The sequence below is a fragment of the Monodelphis domestica genome, chromosome 1 (assembly GCF_027887165.1).
Source record: "Monodelphis domestica isolate mMonDom1 chromosome 1, mMonDom1.pri, whole genome shotgun sequence".
Lineage (NCBI taxonomy): Eukaryota > Metazoa > Chordata > Mammalia > Didelphimorphia > Didelphidae > Monodelphis > Monodelphis domestica.
In genome coordinates, this window is record NC_077227.1 from 56,263,229 (window position 1) to 56,284,297 (window position 21,069).

Sequence of the window (21,069 nt, forward strand, 5' to 3'; positions counted from 1 at the left end):
ACTTTATGTGTCTCTTGTCTCTTCTTTTGTTCTTGTTCTTTATAACTTAATGTGTCTCTTGTCTCTTCTTTTGTTCTTGTTCTTTATAACTTTATGTGTCTCTTGTCTCTTCTTTTGTTCTTGTTCTTTATAACTTTATGTGTCTCTTGTCTCTTGTTCTTGTTCTTTATAACTATGTCTTGTCTTCTTTTGTTCTTGTTCTTTATAACTTTATGTATCTCTTGTCTTCTTTTGTTCTTGTTCTTTATAACTTTATGTGTCTCTTGTCTCTTCTTTTGTTCTTGTTCTTTATAACTTTATGTATCTTTTGTCTTCTTTTGTTCTTGTTCTTTATAACTTTATGTATCTCTTGTCTTCTTTTGTTCTTGTTCTTTATAACTTTATGTATCTCTTGTCTTCTTTTGTTCTTGTTCTTTATAATTTTATGACTTTTATTTTTATTTATTTTTTTGGTCAATAGCTCAAATTTACATAGTGCTTTTAAGTTATCCCTTTACATAGCTAATCAGGGTTTGATGCATGTCCAGACCACCTACAAATGGCCTCGCTATCTGTTCTTTCCATTTACATCATAGTCATTATGTACCTTGTTATCCTGGCACTCCTTACTTCACTTTGTCTTAGTTCATCTATGTCTACCAAGGACATTTCTTCCCTCCAAAAAACCACCAGCATCCTTTCAATTGCCTGGTTTCACAATCGAGTCACCCTTAACTCCTCACTCTCCCTCCCCACATCCACATCCAAACAGCTGACAATTGTGTCACCATCATATTTTTTACATCCATCTGCTGCTCTTCTTTACTCTTTAGCCCCTCCATGCCACTCTAGGCCAAGACATCATCAGCCTTCGAATGGGCTCTTGCAGTGGCTTCTCATGTGGACTCCCTATCTCAAGGTTCTTCCCTCTCCAGTTCATCCACTATAAAGCATCATCAAAGTAATTTTCCCAAAGTCATAGGATGCTGGAATCACGCATTTAGAGCCTAAAGGGACCACAGAGATCATCCAATCCTCATTTTATTATTGTTGAAACCAAGACCCATAAATAAATGGTAAGTGACTCACTCAGGGTTATATAGGGAGGAAAGGCAGAGCCAAGATTTGAAGGGTCTTCAGTACCCTTCCCATTGCACCATGATGCCTCAACAGGTCTTCCCTTGTCTATATGCTCTAAGGCTCAATGTTTGGGATCAAATGCAAAGTAATTTCTAGATTTAGCATTTAAAGCCCTTCAGAAAGGGAGGGAAGGAGACAAGTTTGATTATATAACTTTGGAAAACTTATGGGGAAATTTATTATATGTAATTGTTAAAAATTTTAATAAAAAATTAAAATTAAAAATAAATAAAACAGGGGCAGCTAGGTGGCTCAGTGGATTGAGAGCCGGGCCTAGAGACAGGGTTCAAATCAGGTCTCAGCCAACTTCCTAGCTGTGTAACCCTGGGCAAGTCACTTGACCCCCATTGCCTAGCCCTTACCACTCTTCTGCTTTGGAACCAATATACAGTACTGATTCCAAGATGGAAGATAAGGGTTTAAAAAAAATAATAAAGCCCTTCACAACCTATCTCCAATGGACTTCCCCAGGCCTAGTATTTCCTACTCCAGTTCATGCACTACTCAATTTATTTTATTTTTTTACCTTCCATCTTAGCCAAAAGAGTGGTAAGAACTAGGCAGTGGGAGTTCATTGACTGGCCCAGGATCACATAACTAAGGCCATATTTGAACCCAGGACCTCCTATCTCTAGGTCTGCAATCCATTGAGCCACCCTATGACTCAGTTTAGCAAAATTGGCTTTCTTTCTATTTCTCACAAATGTTCTTCCATCTCCCAACCTTGTACAGGTCAACTCCAGTGCCTGGAAATATACTCCCTCTTCATATTCTCCAACAAGAATGCCTCATTTCCACCCAAGTTCTACAAGCACAACCTTCTCCACAAAGATTGTGATACCCTCACTATAAATGCTATCCCCCTCCAAATTACCTTTTTTTTGGTATATATTTTATATATTCTTAAGGTACTTTAAATATATATTTAATATATTATATGCTATATTAACATAAAATTATATAAATATAAATAAATATATATATATATATATATATATTGACATGAGCCTGCTAGGATGCAAATTCTCTAAGGGCAGGGACTGTTTCATTTTTGTCTTTGTATCCTCAGGACCTTACTCAGTGCCCGGCAAATAGTAGGTACTTAAGAAAAGATGTTTGATTGATGTAATCCCAACTCTTCATGGGAAGCAGAGAAGTGTCTCACCTAAGGTCATCTAAGGGAGGAAGTGAAAAGCTAGAATTCAGGGAGGTCCTCTGCTTTGATCTAAGGTTTATCACATCCCTGAGCAGTAACAAAATCTCAAACATCATAGAAAACACTCTTGGTAGAGCCAACAAAATGTAGATTGATAAAGTTATGTCCTAGGGGTCAGCAGAGCTACCAAGATGTTCCCAGAGGCCACTGGCATTGGCTCCAGGGACCAGGAATGACTTACATCTTCATGGTGTCCCTGTTCATTGAGGGAAGAGCTACAGGAGAGCGATAAAAGTACAGTTTTAGTGTTCGAGTGCCAAGTTCAAATCCCATTCTCTCCATTTACTCCCATATAACCTTAGGCAAATCCCCTTAAACTTTCTGGACCTCAGTTTCCTCATCTGTAAAATGAGAGGATTGGACTTCGAGCTTGAAATCTGGGATCTCGTGATTCTGGTTTTCCCCATGGCTCCTCTTGGCTGCCTTGCTGACTTCTGGGGGCCCAGCACTTTTAAAGTCTTTGGGGCTTTTAGTGAAAGAAAAAATTCCTATCTGAGCTGGAAAAAAAAAAACACATTAAACTCGAAGCTTTCATTAATCAGGACCTGACAGAGCCAAAGCAGAGCTTTCTTTGCCTCTGGGCAACATCTGCAGTTAAAACCAGGAAACAAAAGGATGGAGGAGCCGAGGCAGGCTTGTTGGCAGCCTCTGCTGCATTATGACCACCGTATGTAGAGTTTCATAGGCAACATAATTAATTGCCATTTCAATAAACATTTGCAAATCCTGTTAACCTTATTAAGTGTTTGGAGGAGGAGTGAAACCTGAGCGCATTTCCAGAGATAGGGAACAAATGGAGAGGCCCAGTGAATTTATGTCCAGCTCAGAGAAGCCATGTTTTTAAGTTCTTTCTGCATGTATCATGGCAAAGATATAAAACCCACCTGACATCTGTAGCCTTCGCCTTGGCAGTTCTCCATAACTCAATAATGTGTGTGTTTCTTTCTATCGGATACAGCCAGGAAAACTGTAATGAACTGAAAAGACGACATGAAGTTTCCCAGGTTGACTCTAAGAAAGGGGCAGCTCATTACACCCGACTCTGTACCATGGTATGATAGTGGTGTCAGAGCTGTAACTGGGGCAGAGTAAGCGGAGATTTTTCTCCAGAGCGTAAAAATTTAGAGGGTGCTAACGGTACTTGCCAAAGACTTTCAAAAGAGTAGAAAGGATGGAGCTGATCCATCTGCCATTTAGCGACTCTAATCTGAGCCCCATTCTAGCAGCTCATGCCCAGGCAAGATCCTTTCTGTCCTATCCCCTCTTCACTACGTGCTCCCTCCAGCAACCTCAAAAATCGTTTGTTCTAATTCTGACGGACAGGAACTTTCTACTATCTGTTATGTCTGTAGATCACTGTAGATCCAATCTATAATAATCCCTGGTGTCTTCATGATGGTTTGATGGATGATCCATCATGCAAGATTATAAACTGAGTGGAATGTCAATGGATAATAAAATTCCACCCTGAGAAAACCCTCCACAGATCTTAAATCCTCATCTTACTGACACTTAGCCTCCACATTCAGAAACTAGAGAAATGTTTTTTGTCAGAGTCAAAGGTTTTGTGTAGTCTTTGGCTCTCAATTAAAAAAAAAAGACTTCAAAATATTTTATTTTCTCCTAAATCTTTTACCTTTATGTATACACCAGAATATCTATGGGGTTTTGTTGTTGTTCAGTTGTGTCTGACTCATTCATGAACCCATGATCTGGGGTTTTCTGATACTAGAATGGTTTGCCACTTACTTCTCCAGCTGTTTTACAGATGAGGAAACCGAGGCTAACAAGGCTAAATGACTTGCCCAGGGTCACACAGTTAATTGGTTCTAAAGCCAGATTTGAACTGGGGTCTTCCTGATTTCAGCTCTAGTCCTCTATCCACTGTACCATCTAGTTTCCCATCTATGAGGTAAGGCCAATATTATCCCCTGTTTTATCAATGTGGAAACAGAGGGCCAAATTATCTGAAAGAACACTACATTTCGTTTTAAAGGACATGGGTTCAAATTCCAGCTTTGCTACTCACTCTTAGGCAGGTTTCAACTTCTTGAGGCCACCATTTCCTCATCCATAAAATGAAGGGATTGGATTTGGTGATCTCTGACACCTCTTGCAATTCTCTGTCTCTGACCTAACTAGCTCATGGAGGAGTCAAGGTTAATCACTAAGCCTCCTGACTCCTTCACCCAGTACTTTTCCATATTTTCTCCAAAACTGATTTAAATCTTTGCTGAAAATCACCAGAAAGAGACTTGAAGACCCAGAGCTGAGAACCAATTTGATTAACCTTTAGGAAAATCCAATTCAGGAACTTAGCCACACAGGGCACATCTCTGTTTTTGCTATTTAAGAACATAAGGATTGCCATCCTGAGTCAGATTGGGAATACAACCAACCCCAGTTTGTGAAAGGGCTGCCTTTTTGAATGTCAAACTCAGAAAGTCAGAATGGTTTCCTAACTTGTCCAATTTTCTGTTAACATCCAAGATCTTGAAATGTTTTTAGGAAGAAAAATGATCTCCACTCAGAGCCAACCAAACTTAGCAGTTCCAATATCTGGAGCAAATTCAGTTGAGGGGAAAGGGGTAGAGGGAAAACCTTGAGTAGTATGGCCCCATGAACAAGACAACAAAGATGGTGTCCCAGGGAAGGAAGACCAGCCTCTATGAACAGTGATCCCAGGACATCATTGGCGTAGGAATAAGCAGAGTAAAGCTGGATTAGGGAGAAACTCACCTGGGATGTGGAGGTAGTTACAAACTATTATTTAGTTATTATTGGCAAATGCCTGATATTTTTAGTTGCTGAAGCCTAGACATACCCTCTGGATTTTAGCACCCTGGAGCAAAGCTCTCACTGCTCTACCCTAGTTATAGATCTAAATCAATCAATAAACATTTACTGAACACCTACTATGGGTACCCCTTCCACATCATGGGGCTAAGGGGCTCTCTGAAAAATCCACAGAAAAATTTTTGGCTCTCTCTTTGCACCAGAGAAGAAGTCTGTATTTTTTTTTCTTATTCTCTTATAGGGTGTTTATAGTACTTTATTGTGAATTTTGGGTTAGCTTTTTGGTCAGAGGTTTTGTGCAGATCGATAGATATTGAGATAGCTCTACATTTCTATTTTGTGTCATCTGCTTCACCTTTTTTTCTTCTTTTGGCAAACTTTAACTTTTGACTTATTTTAACTTTTAAAAATATCATGTATATTTATGGTATTAAAAAATAAAATATGTTGATATTGTAGAATATTATGCATATATGTTGTGCATTTCTGAGTTTCTAAGCTTTTCTGTATCATCTGCAGCTTTTGCAAAACTCCCCCAAATTTCCACTTAACTTCTTATGTCCATTGCAATATATCGACACAGCAATGGGGAAAGTTGCAATGTGGAAGAGATACTTGTAAGTGCTGAGCATTGTGCTAGGTATTGTATTCACTATCAGTTTTTCATATCTCTAAATAAAATTGACTCTAGATGGACCGTTGCTCTTAAGCTGCCCCATTATTTGGTAACAAATGATAAATTCATTAAATATGTCTTACTCGTGTACACCTAAATTCTTGTGGGAAAGACCAAGGTGGAGTTATGGCAATGGGAGATGCATGCAAGTCTCAACCAGCCATGATTCTATAAGAATATGTCTTTCTAGAGGGCAGCTAGATAGCACAGTAGATAGACAGTCCTACAGATGGGAAGTCCTGGGTTCAAATCTGTCCTCAGACACTTCCTAATTGAGTGACCCTGGGCAAGTCCCTTAATCTCCATTGCCTTTCCCTTATCACTCTTTTGCCTTACAACCAATACATAGTATTTATTCTAAATTGGAAGCTAATGGTTTAAAAATAAAAGAATATATCATTCTACCCTTTTGGAGGTAGAGTTGAAGCTTGGAGCTCTTTACTCATCATACCCACAGTCTCCAAGATATAGAAGCCCTTACTTGAATGTTCTACATGGACTTTCTCTTCGTCCTGGTAAAAATAAGAATAATTGCAATAGACATATCTGTCACATTTTAAAGTTTGCAAAGTTTCAGGGTCTGAAAGTGACTGTGCTTAAAACCAATTTGGAGCAACATAGAAACAGCCCAGGGGACATGGATGACCAAAGCTGCTATCATCATGTTGGGTGGAAGGTTGATTCTTATTTCTCCCCAATCCCACTTGGGGTTATGGGGAAAGGTAAGCCCTGGGTGGTAAGGGAGAAGGGATCAAAGGCTAGTTGATAAGTCATGGAGATGCTGCTACCCACCCCGAGCAGGGAGAAAGCATCCTTCCTTTCCCCCTTACCCCAATATCATACTCGTACCCTGAGACAAAGCCTCATTTCCCTCAGGATGCTTAGAGAATCTTTATATACATGATCTCATTTAAGCTACACATTGACCAGGTCAGGTAAGTTCTGCAGATATCATTATCTCTGTTTGGCCAATGAGGATAATGCACCTTCAAGTGGTTAGGTGACTTGTTCATGCACTTAACTATTAATTTATATGATTATATATTAAATATTATAATTAAAATCAATATTGCCTATGAACAATTCCTTCCTCTTTTGACCACTTGGCCGCCAGGGCCTGATGAAGCTAAGCTTTGCTCTTCCCTCATCCCCATTTAGACCAGACCCTCCCTGCTTTCTAAAATGAAAATTAGCTCGTGTATATGGCATGCTAATGGCAATATCTCAGGGAGAAAGAGGACTCCTTCAGGTCCACAAAGACCTTTTGTATGAAATATATCATTATTTGTACTAATTTGTCTAAAATATATAATCAAAGTCTATAAACCAGAAGCGATGAAGTTAACATAAAATCTTTCCAGTCTCCAATAAGGACAAAAATACACACCAAAAAGTTACTTTCAAAGAATACTAGTCTCCCTTAAAAAGCTAAGAGTCCCCAGGCAAGAGAGATGGTAACTTTTGTTTGGGAAAGTAGAGACTGGAGTGCAGAATCCTTGGATGATGGAAGTTGTACCCAGGGTTAATAGACCTCTAAAAGGGCAGGTAGGTGGCATAGTGGCTAGAACTCCAGATCTAGTGGGGAAGACCTGGGTTCAAATCTGATCTCAGACTTTTCCTAGCTGGGTAATCCTGGGCAAGCCACTTAATCCTATTTGCCTAGCCATTGCCCTTCTGTCTTAGAGTTGTTACTAAATAAGAGTTAAAAAAAGAAAAAGACCTCCACCATGTTTTACTAACATGCAAGCTAATCTGCCTCTCCAAAGAATGGGTTTTACAATCAAACAACCAAAATAAAATTTTTCTGCCTGCAAGTCTTGTTCTCAGAACCACTTAAGATGGATGAGTTTGCTTTCTCCCAGAGGCCTGGCGATGGTTGGAATTTGGGTTAGTCTTAACACTTACTCATCTCCAATGTAGAGTTTGGGCCAGACCTCATTGACATGAGTGTATTGGGGACTTCCCTTCCAAAAGAGGCGCTCCAGCTCAAAGGGCCCTGGCGTGATGTAATCTTCCTCTGGTTCTCCTTTGCCAGACCCATAGGTGTTTTTCAGATTGGTCTTTGACTGCCTCGAAGTCATCTTTTGACTTGGAGATTTATTGATTCTCTTCTCAGGCTATGGAGAGAAAAAGACAGGAATGGTACTAACAGAGCACCCACTGCTGGGAAAACAGTCTTTCAGAAAAAATAAGGGACAGATTTGGGTGGGGAGAGCTGAATTTAAAAGTAGAAAAGGCTCAACCCCAACCTGATGGGTCCTGTTTCTCAATCCACTGAAATCATTTAGGTTTGGGTCTAAGTAAACAAGGAAGGATATTGATGGCAGTTGAGCAGGATTTTCTAAACATTCCATGTTCCCTCTAGGTACAAGGGCATTAGAAATCTCATTTACATAATAGAACACAGGCTGAAATTTATACCAAAAACTAGAGAGGCCCAAATCCAAGAAATCTTGGAAGGTACCATCTCTCTGCAACTTTTATCTTTATTTTTGCTACTTCTTCAGATTGGAGGAAACTATTGCTTATCCCCAAAGTACCTGCTATGAGTCTACAAAAAGAGCAGAATGGAAGGGAAATGTGACTCATTTGTGCAAAAGACATTTATTAAGTATCTTCTGTGTATTAGTCATCAACTCAAAAGTCTATTTCCCCCACCCAGGACAATTCACCTAAGAAGTACTGCTTGGAGTTGTCTAAGTCATGCAAATTAGCACAAACTCCTAGTTCCAGGGATGAAAGGAAATTAAATGGCACAATCTTTTTTAATGACAGTCCATTCTGATTTTTGGTGTGTTTTCTCTCTGAGATATTTGTAAGTCATCTTCTCAGTTCCTGTGTTCCAAGGGAACAAAACCTGTTTTCAAACATCAAAACCTATTTAAATGTCCTTGACAAGAGTATGGATTCTGTGACCTCGAATCACTTAACTTTTATGGATCTTAAAAGATTTAACCGCCAAAATGAGGGTGTTGGATTAGACAACGTCTAAGGTTCTTTTCAGCTTGAAATTCTAAGTGTACTATCGTATACTGTCAATAACATTACCAGAGAGTTGTTTCCCCAGTTAATCCATGAACCCTTACCCTGGTGGGATAGCAGGTCAGTCCCTCAGGAAGAGTGCTTGGCCTCTGGAAATTAGGGTCCTTTGCGGTGCAAGAGTTAAGCTCTAGATGAGTAAGGAGCCCTTCCTTCAGCCATAAACCTTTGGGAAAGAAAAGTTCAGTTGAGGGTCTATCGTTTGTTGAGCATCAGTATTATATACCAGGCACTGAAAAGGCATAATTAAAGGAAAATGCTAGGAAATAAGACTGGGGTGGGGGAGTAAGTTTGGGCTGTCTTGTTAAGGTTGTATACTTATATTAAGAAAAATCAACTTTAATCACTCTAATGCAAATATGAATAACAGGGAAATGGGTTTTGAACAATGTTCAGCTCCTGGAGGGGGGCAGTGATCATGAATCATGTAACCATGGAAAAATATTTTAAACAAAGAAAAGAAAAAAAAGAAATCTTTTTTAAGAAAAGAAAAAGAAAAAAGAAAAATCAACTTTACAAGTCCAGGATAAGAGAATGGGAGCCCAGTGAAAATTCATATGAAGAAACCTGGGGGAATTTAATGGATGGCATGCCCCCTTCTCATCATGAGTATTTTCCTTCGATAAAACTGTCTTGCTTTATTTTCTCTCTTCAGACTCCTATCATGCTGTGTTGTGTTTTGTTCTTCTCCTCCTGACCTTGCCAATTTATACCTTTAAAGCATCCACCAGCCTCCAGGGCTGGCATTAAATGGCCTCGGAAGTTCTCCTACTTCCAGGTTCCTGAACCTGGAACCCATGTCCCAAGAGGACTTCTCTACCTTTTCTCCTTCCACCAAGATTATCATTTGGGTCCTTCCCCAACAAGATTCCTCAGGCTCTTTCCCTTGGCAAAACACTTGGCATGCAAGGGAGATTGCCATCTTGCCTTGCACTGGACCTTGGAACAATGAACCTCACTCAAACTATATTATGCTGTCAGTCACAATCTCTCAGGGTCCTTAGCACTTCCCTAAAACTATAAATTAAATTGATGGGGAGTTTCTTCATTTGGGAATTGTTTATAAACAAGATATCACAAAAGTAGGAGTATTCCAAAATGTTTAAGCTTTAATAGCTTTTAAATTGTACTAAGGCTTTTGGAACACCCTCTTAGATGAAATCACAGGTCCAATCCTTATCCCTATCAGTTGAAAAGTAGACATATGAGTTGACTGTTATTGACATTCTCTCAGTCACTCTTTTTAGCGTGATTAGAACATCCAGGATATTTTTTCCCAGTGCTTTTGGTATCTTCCCTTTTGTAGATGTCTTGGGAATGGATGTCTCAGTAGACAGAATCATGCTGCCTTTAGCTGAGACTTCTGCTGTGTTTATTCTATTGAGTTCAGCTACTTCTTCCATCTTGGTTCTCTTCAGTACTATTTCCATTTCTTTGGGTAGCATGTCTGGAACTACGTTGGGAGTGTCTGCCATCCTTTCCAACCCCCTACTGACTACCAAAGGAGACTTCTGAGGTACATATTATCGAGGCAAGGAGGGTCTGGGGAGGATGGATTAAATGTCATTTCCCCCAAACCTCAGTCTCTTTCCCTTGCCAACATGACGCTCTATGGGGTCATGTCTCCCACTCTTCACTCTGCAAGAAAAGACGGGGGGAAAGGGGGAGTCAGGGGAATGGAGAGAAGAGAAATTTCCCCATCCCAGTGACTGAAATACTCAGCTTAATTTCCAGACAGAATAGGAAGTAATGTGGTTTAACCAAAACAGGATGGCATGCGATTGGAGCTCTGGAACTCATTACCATCAAGTGTGGGGATCTGAGGGGGAGGGGAGCAAATCTTGTAGCCATCCAGAAACCGCAGACCTACAATTCCAGCTTAAAAGCTGCTCTTTTTGAATCCTACCAAGCAGCTCCAAAAACTCTGACTTCCAAAGAGTCAAGTGAAGGTTTCTTTCCTGAAACATGGCAAAAGTTAGAAAGGAAATCCATTGGTTTTGTTTGGTTTCCATAGATTGGGCCTATACTCCAAAAATGGTCCACAGAACTTGGTCTTACATAGCAATGGACAAGGATCATAAGAGAAAGACAGAAGTCTGGAAAAAGCCTCAAAGTTGCTGTTATCTCTCCACACAGTAGGGTTTAGTCTTAAGAAATCACACTGCAGCTTTAGGGCTGCTCTGTGACTATTTAGAATCAGTCTGTTTTCTCATTGACTTCTGTGGCCATGCTTTCCCCTTCTTGGAATTTCTCCTCTCCTTGGCATCATCCTCTTTCTGGTTCTGCTCCTGCCTTTTGGACCAATCCTTCTCTTCCTCCTTTGTGGCTTCCCTTCTTCCCCATTCCCACTTCCTACCTATGCATTCCCCAGAATTCCAGTCTTTGTCCCTTTGCTCACTGCCTCAGTGAAGTTAACTCATCTCTCAGAGTTTTTGCTGATATGACTTTATGCTGATACCTCGCCAGTCCCTTTTTTCTAGTCCTCACTTCCCACCTAAGATCACAGATATCCATTTGTCTTTAGCTCCTCTCCACAAAAATGTTTTTCCCTGACTTCAAAGTCAGCATGTACCAAACAGAGCCTTTGCTTGTCAGGATAAGACTAGGATTACAGAGACTCATTGGATACTTGTTTCTTTTTTAAAATTTTTTGTCAAATCAAAGGAAATGTCACTGCAGGAAGCAAGGTGCCATAGTGGATGGCACACTGAGGCGGCTGCCAATTCTACCCCTCACTCTTACTCTCTAATCATGGGCAAGGTATTTATGTTACAACTTAGCCCCAACCAACCTTTCCAATTTTATTATATGTTATTCCTCCTTCCTACACTCCCCAGTCCAACCAAAGTGGCATTCCTGCTGGCCACATATACAACACAATCTCCTCAAACTCTGTACTGGTTGTCTATCCCCCATGCCCAGGTTGCCCTTCTACTTCCCCTCTGCTTCTAAAATCACTCATTTCCTTCAAATCTCCATCCAAGTGCACTCTTCTACATGAAGCTTTTCCCAATTCCATCAGCAGCTAAGTGCCCCACTCCAAATTTGCCTTATGTATATTTTGTTCATGTTTATTTATGAAGATACCTCTCTCTAATAGAATATAATTTCCATGAGGACACTGTAACATTTTATCCTTGTATCCTCAGAGAGTAACATGGGCAAGTTAATAAATCCTTATTGATTGGCCAGTCACATCTCTGAGCTTCAGTTTCTTCATCTGTAAAATGAGGATAATAATATTTGAATTATCTTGTTCTGAGGTTTTTAGGTTGTTCTGAGACTCAAATTAGATCTAAATTACCTTGAAAACTATAAAAGCTGTACTTTAGGACACTAATGCATTGTTGGTAGAGTTGTGAACTGATCCAACCATTCTGGAGGGCAATTTGGAACTTTGTCCAAAGAGCCATAAAATGGAGCATCCTCTTTGATCTTGTAAAATACCATTACTGGGTCTGTCTCCAAAAGGGATAATAAAAAAAGGGAAAGAACCTACTTGTGTAAAAATATTTATAGCAGCTGTTTTTTTTTTTTTTTGGTGGCAAGGAAATAGAAATTATGGGGATGTCCGGAGGGAATGACTAAACAAGTTGTGGTATATGTTGGTTAGAGAATACTATTGTGCTATAAGAAATGATAAGTAATGTACAAAAATATTCATAGCTGCGCTCTTTGTGGTGGCCAAAAACTGGAAAACGAGGGGATGCCCATCAATTGGGGAATGGCTGAGCAAATTGTGGTATATGTTGGTGATGGAATACTATTGTGCTAAAAGGAATAATAAAGTGGAGGAGTTCCATGGAGACTGGAACAACCTCCAGGAAGTAATGCAGAGCGAGAGGAGCAGAACCAGGAGAACATTGTACACAGAGACTAATACACTGTGGTATAATCGAACGTAATGGACTTCTCCATTAATGGCGGTGTAATGTCCCTGAACAATTTGCAGGGATCTAGGAGAAAAAAACACTATTCATAAGCAAAGGATAAAGTATGGGAGTGGAAACACCGAGGAAAAGCAACTGCCTGAATACAGTGGTTGAGGGGACATGACAGAGGAGAGACTCTAAACGAACACTCTAATGCAAATATTATCAACATAGCAATGGGTTCAAATCAAGAAAACATGTAATGCCCAGTGGATTTACGCGTCGGCTATGGGGGGTGGGGTGGAGGAAAAGAAAATGATCTATGTCTTTAATGAATAATGCTTGGAAATGATCAAATAAAATATATTAAAAAAAAGAAATGATAAGTATGATGATTTAAGAAAAACTTGAAATATATGCATGAACTGATGCAGAGAAAAATAAGCGGAACTGGAAAAACATCATACCTAGTAACAGCTATACTGTATGATGATTAACTTATGCCAGGCAATGCTATCCACTTCCAGAGAAAGAACTATTGGATTTGGATGAATGTGGATCAAAGCATACTATCTTGCACATCAGCGTATTTATGGTTTTATTTTGAGGGGTCTGAATTGGTCTGAGTGTACTTCTTACAACAGTGACCAATATGGAACTATGTTTTGTATGATAATGCATGTATGACCCAGGTCAAATTGTTTACCATCTCTGAGTGGGGGGAGGGAAGAAATGGAGGAAGATGGTTTGGATCTTATAAGTTAGAAAAACACATGTTGAAAATTATTATTGAATGTAAAATGGAAAATAAAATATCTTTGAATTTAAAAAAAAAGCTATGCATCATCAATCAAATAAGTAAGTCCAATGTACCAACTTGACTGAAAACCACCATTTCATGCAAAAATATTTCAACTTAAAACTACTGTCAGGAGAACAAGATCTGCCTATGTACTAAATAAGACAAAGCAAATGAGGGAAAGGGGATCTGGTTGCCCAAGTCTGGTAATGAGATGGGGAAGAAGAGGAGAGGGAAAGGGAAGGGCTAAGAAAAATCTCCTCTCTGCTCCCATTTCCTCATCTGTAAAATAAGGATAATAATATATTTCAAAGGATTGTTGTGGGAGTCACAGCAAATGAGATGATAACAATATGTAAAGGGCTTTGTAGATCTCAAAGCACTATGTGAATGCTAGTTATTCTTACTAAGGATTAATTCCTCAAATACAGAGGCACAGGAAATTAATTGTAGAGGATGGGGGGGGGGGTCAGAGTGTTGTCATCAAAGATGAAGAGGTAATTTGGGCATGCCTCTGATCAGTGTCTGCTAGTATATAATGTCCTACCAGAAGTAACAAAATAGAGCTGGCCTCAGTTGACTGTTATTGACTCAGTGTATGCATTGGCCCACCTCTTGGGGATGTGATTGGGTCCCTGTTCTGATTTCCTTACTTTGTCAATGGTACCACCTTTCTCCCAGTCAGTTCAAAACTAGCATTTTCTTGAACTCTCCTTCACATCCCCTATCCAGTCTATAGCCAAATTTTGTCATAATATCCTTGGTCCCACTCTCCTCCCTCCCCATCCTCAGGTACTCCCAGGGACTCAACATTACAACAGCCTCCTTTTCCATTCTCTCTGCCTTTAGTCCTGCCTCCTTTCATTTTACCCAATACAATATGACCAGACTAGTCTCCCAAAAATTAGAATTTCCCCATGTTAAGTCCCTGTTCAAAAGACTTAAAAAGTTCTTTGTTAACTATGGCAAACTCAGCTCTTTGGTTTATAATTCAAGGCTTCAGGTGCTAATCATGACCTATTTATCTTTACCTCCCACTACTCCATAATACAGTGTGGTCAAGTGGAAAGAATGCTGATACAGAAGACTTAGATTGGAATCCTACTTCAGATCCTCCCAACCTGGAGCTTGGCAAACCACTGACCTCTCTGAGCCTCAATCTGTAAAAGGAGAGAATTAAATCTGATGACCTCTAAGGTTCCTTCTAACTCTCAATCCATTATCCTTTTATTTACTATTATCTGTAAAACCTTGGACAATCTTTAGTCCATTTCTCCATCTGAAAAGTGAGAACTTAGAAATTGATGATTGTGAACATTTCTTCTAGCTCTAGAACCTATTGATGTACCCTCTATGACAACCAGGACCTACCAATCATTGTCCCCTGTCTACACCACACCCAATCTTGCTCATGTTGTCCTTCTGGCTGACTTTACTTCCCCATCCTTCTTGATCCAATTTGGGTCCTACCTTGTCCTCAAGGCTTTCTCAGACTTTTTTGGCAACTATGTGAAGGAGAGATTGGAGAGGGAAGAACCGTGAAGAAGGAAGACCAGTTAGAAAGCTACTATAATAGTTCCAACTAGAAGTGTTAAGGATATAAACAGAGGGTCAATTGAAAATGTAGGTCTGGACTTTGGAAAGAAGACTAACAGTAGGTATATAGATTTTGGGGTCATCAGCATAGACACAATAAATAAATCCGTATAAGCTGATCAGAGAGTTCTAGATTTAGATCTGGAAGAAACCTTAGATGTTATTGAGTCTAATCTGTCATTTTAAAGATGAGACAGCTAAGTCACAGAGAAAGTGAATGACTTTTCCAGGGATATTCAACTAATAAGTATCTCAGGCAAGATTTAAATCTGGGTCTTCTCGATTCTAAGCCTACGCTATTTCTCTTACTTGAATTCAGACATATATCATAAGTAGATTAGATTTAGAGTCAAAAGGAACTTTAGAGGCCATCAAGTCCCACCATCTCAAATGAGGAAGTTGGAACCAGGAGAAGTTAAATAATTTGTCCAAGGTCCCATTGGTAGTAAAAATCAGAAATGAGATTGAAACCCAGGATCTGACTAAAAATCTATTGTTCTTTCCAAAGGTTCAATTATTTTTTTCCCCGTCAGGGTACCAATTGATTGATAAGTGAGCAGATATAATTATCCTCCTTGACTTTGCTCTCAAAAGTTATGTCGATCAGATATAATCATCCTTATTTGTACAGGACAAGAGTCAGAGACAGTTATTCTTGTTTCCCTTAACAATCCATTGTGGATCTGTTATATGAATCATATTTTTTACTGTAGTTATTTGGCACTGAGAGCTGGAGTTCCTGGAGCCAGAGGATGTTGGTTTGTGCATATAAGCTACTTGGAGCTGCTTTTCTTTGCCAAGCTCTTACCACCACCCAAGTTGGGCCTGGAACATTCTTTGAAAGGATGGGAAAAATGAAAATGTCATTATGGTTAGGTAAATTCCTTTGCTGGAGACAATACTTCTTGAAAAGTGAGTGAATTGAGTGAATGAAGGTAGTGGTGTAAAATACCCGTGCATTCATTTTTAAAAAAAAATTCACTAAGTCAATACTTTCCTTCATACATCTTAAATCTGTAAAGATTATTTCAAATGTGAAATAAAAGTTGCTCTGTGGTTTTTTCTTTTTTAGTTTTTAACCCAGGAATTTTAAAATTACATGTAATTTAATTCATGAGATGTAGGCTGTCATCCAAGTGTGACAGATTTTTTTTCCTTTTAGATCAAGGGTCCTTGCAGATTGTTCACAGAAGAAAATTACATGAATTAATTTCAAATCTTTTTTTTAAAGCTCTTCATTTAGAGTGGTAAGAATTGAATATTGCCTTAGGAAGCTCCAATTTCGTATAAAATCTGTTGACGGCATTAACTTATTTGATTAACTCTTCGAACAGTGTTCAAGAGTTTCAAAATGATTAGTTATGAGTCTAATTGATTTTCCTCCATCCCAGTTTTTGGGGCAGGTCCAGGACTTCTAGAAGTCAGTACGTGCCTGAAAATGACATCCGAGAACTCTAATTACATTTCCTTTTTGGCTGTGATTAGGATAAAAGTATAGTTTCTGGTGATTCCCTTGCAAAGAGGATTCTGCATGCTGCAAAGAACCCAGAAGCAGCTGATGAGGGTCCTTTGTTTTTCTTAATGCTCAAGTGGCTGGAAGATTTCTTTCCTTGGGATTTATGAAAATGTTGCTGGTAGGCTTCACAAAGTAGTAATTCAGAAATAATGGCCAATTAGTCCTCTTCTCATTAGAGTACCACTTCAAGATGCACACTGCCATCAAGCACCCAGGGAGTTTTAAGTATTTCAAAGGTCCCATGTTATAAAACACAAAAGGGAGAAAAACCAGCTTTGAAGCCCAGCTATTGTAGAGAATTGGAATAGCTTGGGAATGGGTGCTTAGCTGTTAGGCTTGAGAAAGACATCCTTTTGCTTGAGTTTTCCCATTAAAATATGAGTTACTGGAAGACCGAGAAAGGTTTTACATTTCTTTGTATCCCGCAAGCTTAGTATAGCATCTAACATTAAGGGCAAAAAAATACTAGTTGATTGTTTTGACTGACTTTCCCACCAGCTAGCTCTTCAGTTGACTGAACAGTTGCTTGCACTTCTCCAAATCTTTCCTTTGTTCTGGCTGATTTTTGTTTCTCCCCAGACCAAATCTTTTTCAGCTGATAGGCATGCAGTGGAGCAGAGATTCCCTGTCTATGAGCCAAGAATCCATATTTGGGGGGTGGGGAGAAGATGTAATGTGGAGTTGGAAAATTATTATAAGTAAATCCATTTGTACAATAAGTATTGTAATTGATGATAATGGTTTATAGAAAATAATATAAATGTTATCTGTGCAAATAACATTTACACAGCACTTTGTGGCTTTGCAAAGTCCTTTATATATACTCTCTCATTTGGTTCTCACAACAACATTATGAAGTATTATTGTCCCCATTTTACAGATGAGAATACTGTGACTCAGAGCAGTAATGTGAGTTGCCCAGGGTCATCCCATTAGTAAATGGTGTCAGAGGTGGGAATTGAACCCAGTTTTTCAGACCCCAAATCCAGCTCTCTAACCATTAGGTCATATTGACAGCTTTAATAAGTATGTAATATTACTCAGCATAATAAATAAGCAGACACTCTTGTGTAAACCAATTAAGTAACTCACATGCAAATACCTATTAATGTTTTTCAAATGTATTTTTCAATCATTTCAGTCATGTCTGACCCCATTTGCACTTTTCTTGGCAAAAATACTGGAATACTTTGCCATTTCCTTCTCCAGCTCATTTTACAGATGAAGAACTGAGGCAAACAAGGTTAAATGACTTGCTCAGGGTCATATAGCGATTAAGTGTTTGAGGCCAGATTTGAACTCAGGAAGATGAGCCTTCTTGACTCTAGACTCTATCCACTGTGCCATCAGATGCTATTGTAATAAATAAAACACATTCAGATTCATTTAAAAGCTGGGTCTAATTTTTAGCAGCTTTTTGTTATTAGGGCAATGAAGATGACAAATCCAGGCTCCAAAAAGACTGACATGCTAGAATGTTGAACCACATCTAAGAGGGGTATCCAAGTCCCCTGCCAGAAGGCTGACACTCTGACATAGGTTCATTGGCCTCTTTTCTTCTTGGAATGCCCAGCTTCTGGGGTGCAGCTGATCAATGAATAGAGTGACAATAGGTGATGATGACCAGTGGTGACACCGATTCCATTAGGGAGAGGAACAGAAAAGGAGAGAAAAATAGGGGAGAGGAACCAAGATAGAGTTAGGCAGAAGAATTCATTGGCAGTGCTGGTAGTTCTATCTCCTGTAGCTCCTTCTTACCCAGGAAGCCTTAAAATTCTTCCCTATTGTGTGTGTCATCACAACAGTTCTGAAGCCAGGAGGAAGATTCAAGCCAAAGCAGAGGGGAAACTGTTTGTTCCTGCCCTGCTGAGGCTAGACAGGGCATGACAGAACCCAAGGAGGACCTGACTGACCCTGCAGCATCTGTGGAAGCAAGTGGCATTAGTACTTGCTGCACTATGGAAACATCTTTGATCAGCCCCTAGATGGCAGCTAGTCACCTACTTCCCTTGCAAGAGGTTAAAATGGACACCAATCTGAGATATGGGATTTCCAAGGAAGGCTAGAGCTGGAAAATGTTTGGAATGTCACATTTTAAAGTGCAAATAGCTAATGCTTTTCTTGACTTTACCATGTATTTCCTAATCCAATTTAACTGTTGCTTAATCATGATCATTTAGGTTTCAGTGCTCAAAACAACAATAAATCTAGCAGCAATAGCACTAACAGTGGCTGAAACATTGAGTTCTCATGATTGATAAGCATTTTTAGTTAACAAGTCTAGACCTGAAAAGAAAGGGCAGAATACAGGCAAAATGTAATAGAGATAAGTATAAAGTCTTTCCTTTGATCTAAAAAATCAATATAAATCTAAGCTTGGCTAGATTTCAGTTCACACAGTTGTGTGTGAGAGAAAAGCGATAAAGAGAGCAGGATAAAGAGAAGGATTTGAAATAGAGGAGAAGGAATTGTAAACAAGAAGATTTGATGGTAGTCTGAGGAGGGAAATTTGGGAGTACTTGAGGAATTGAAAGAGAAGGACTTGAGGTAAGGGAGAAAGAAAAAGACAAGAAAATTGGTAAAGTGAGGGAAATAAAGTTAAATATGGCACCTGGGTGCTAAGAAGCTGAGAAGGCACTAATGAGGTTGAGATAATTCTCTAAAGAAATTCACAAGGGCTACTAGCAAGAACTACAAAGGACTAAGGATGTTCATTCCTGGGAATATGGAAAGCAAGAAAAATTTTCGTTGATAAATTTCCAATGTGCTGTTTATTTTTCTTTCTGCCATAGATAAGGAATCATCATTGTGCTCCACAGTTAGGTTGATCTCCCTCTTAGAACAGACAATAAAGAAGCTTGAAGAATTCCTTTCCAACCTGTAAATTAACAGAGAGAATTAAGTGTTCCTTTAAAATGAGAAAGGCTTCAATGTGAAGACAAAAAGGAAAAGGACCGGAAGGAGCAAAGTTTTTTTTTTAACTTAGGTCAGAAGACTGAAGAGTAGAAAATGTGTCATGGAAAAGAAAAGTAAGAAGGACCCCTGAACATTTTCATATGAAACTCTTTATGAAAAAGAAAAAGGGTGAAAGGGAAGAGATGAAAGAAGGAAGGAAGGAAGGAAGGAAGGAAGGAAGGAAGGAAGGAAGGAAGGAAGGAAGGAAGGAAGGAAGGAAGGAAGGAAGGAAGGAAGGAAGGAAGGAAGGAAGGAAGGAAGGAAGGAAGGAAGGAAGGAAGATGGATAAATGAATAGATGGATAGATGGATGGATGGATGGATGGATGGATGGATGGATGTGGGTTCACAAGCACCATCGAGTGAGAGACAATCCTGTAAGGATCAGAGAGAAAAGATAAGCAGAAGTAGTTAGAGATTCCTTACTGAAAAATAAAAAGCCACAAAACTGAAATTCATAAATCACAGGGCTGCCCAAGTTATTCTGCCTCAAGAAACCTTAGTACCTCCTCATTGCCTTTAGAACAAAATACAACTTCTCTGTTTACATTTAAAGTCCTTCATAAGCTTTCCTTCCAGATATTTTACCTTACTTTCCCTCCCACACATCCCCATCCTGTGAGACTGGACTATCTAGTACATAGCTATGCCATCTCATGCCCTCTGTGTTTTAGCTGGAAGGCTCTCTCACATTTTGTTCACTTCCTAGAGTCCTTAACTTCTTTTTTAGTAGGAGGATGAGGGTTGGTTCCTATCCAGTTGATTCTCCAACCCCAACTAATAGGTTCCACTCCCCACCTGCCCCCCAGACAGTTGTTGGAATCACAGAAGGGAGCAGGAAATGATGAGGTGTTAATGTGTTAAGAGACGTGCAAAGTTATATCCCTTTACTGAGTGCAAAGAAGTTTCTCTGATGGAATCAGAGGGGCAGCTTGCCATTGTCTGCCTACTGGTGGCTCTTTTTCAAAAAGCCTGTCAGGTTGTGGTATATGGTTGTAATGGAATACTGTTGTGACATAATAAATGATGAACGAGTTGGTTTCAGAACAACCTGGAAAGACTTACATGCACTGATGCAAAGTGAAGTGAGTAGAACCAGGACAACATTGTATACAGTAATAGAAAGTAAATAGCTACATGAGCAAATCAGTAATGCAAGGAAGGATACAAGAGAACCCCAAGGGACACATAATGAAAAAAAATGCTCTCCATAGCCATAGAAGAAACAGTCAGAGCCTGACTATAGATCAAAGCATTTTCCACTTTATTTCCTTCATGAATTTTTTCTGGTATGTGATGTGTCTTCTTTCAAGGCATGAGTTATATGGAAATATGCATTGCATGACAGCATTGGTATAACCTATATCAAACTATTTACCATCTCAACGAAGGAGGGAGACAATCTGGATTGCAAAATTGTAAAAAAAAATTCTCTGTATTATTAAAAAAAAAGCTTTTAACAAATTTCTTAAAAATCTTGTCACCC

The 21,069-nt window shown here is 39.3% G+C and overlaps 1 protein-coding gene across 3 annotated transcripts in view; it reads right to left on the reverse strand.

The window, feature by feature from the left end:
• The window catches only part of DUSP29 (dual specificity phosphatase 29), a 48,977-nt gene that overhangs the window by 19,011 nt on the left and 8,897 nt on the right, over positions 1–21,069 (reverse strand). For 2 of the 3 annotated variants that reach the window (XM_056819861.1, XM_007478435.2), the window contains exons 2-3: positions 8,894–9,012; positions 7,713–7,924 (exon numbers count right to left, since the gene is read on the reverse strand). In XM_056819861.1, coding sequence (XP_056675839.1) covers positions 7,713–7,888 — 176 coding nt within the window. In that variant the 5' untranslated portion in view covers positions 7,889–7,924; positions 8,894–9,012. Of the gene's footprint in view, positions 1–7,712; positions 7,925–8,056; positions 8,190–8,893; positions 9,013–21,069 lie in introns of those variants that run through there. The other variant, XM_007478436.3, reaches the window with a different exon arrangement.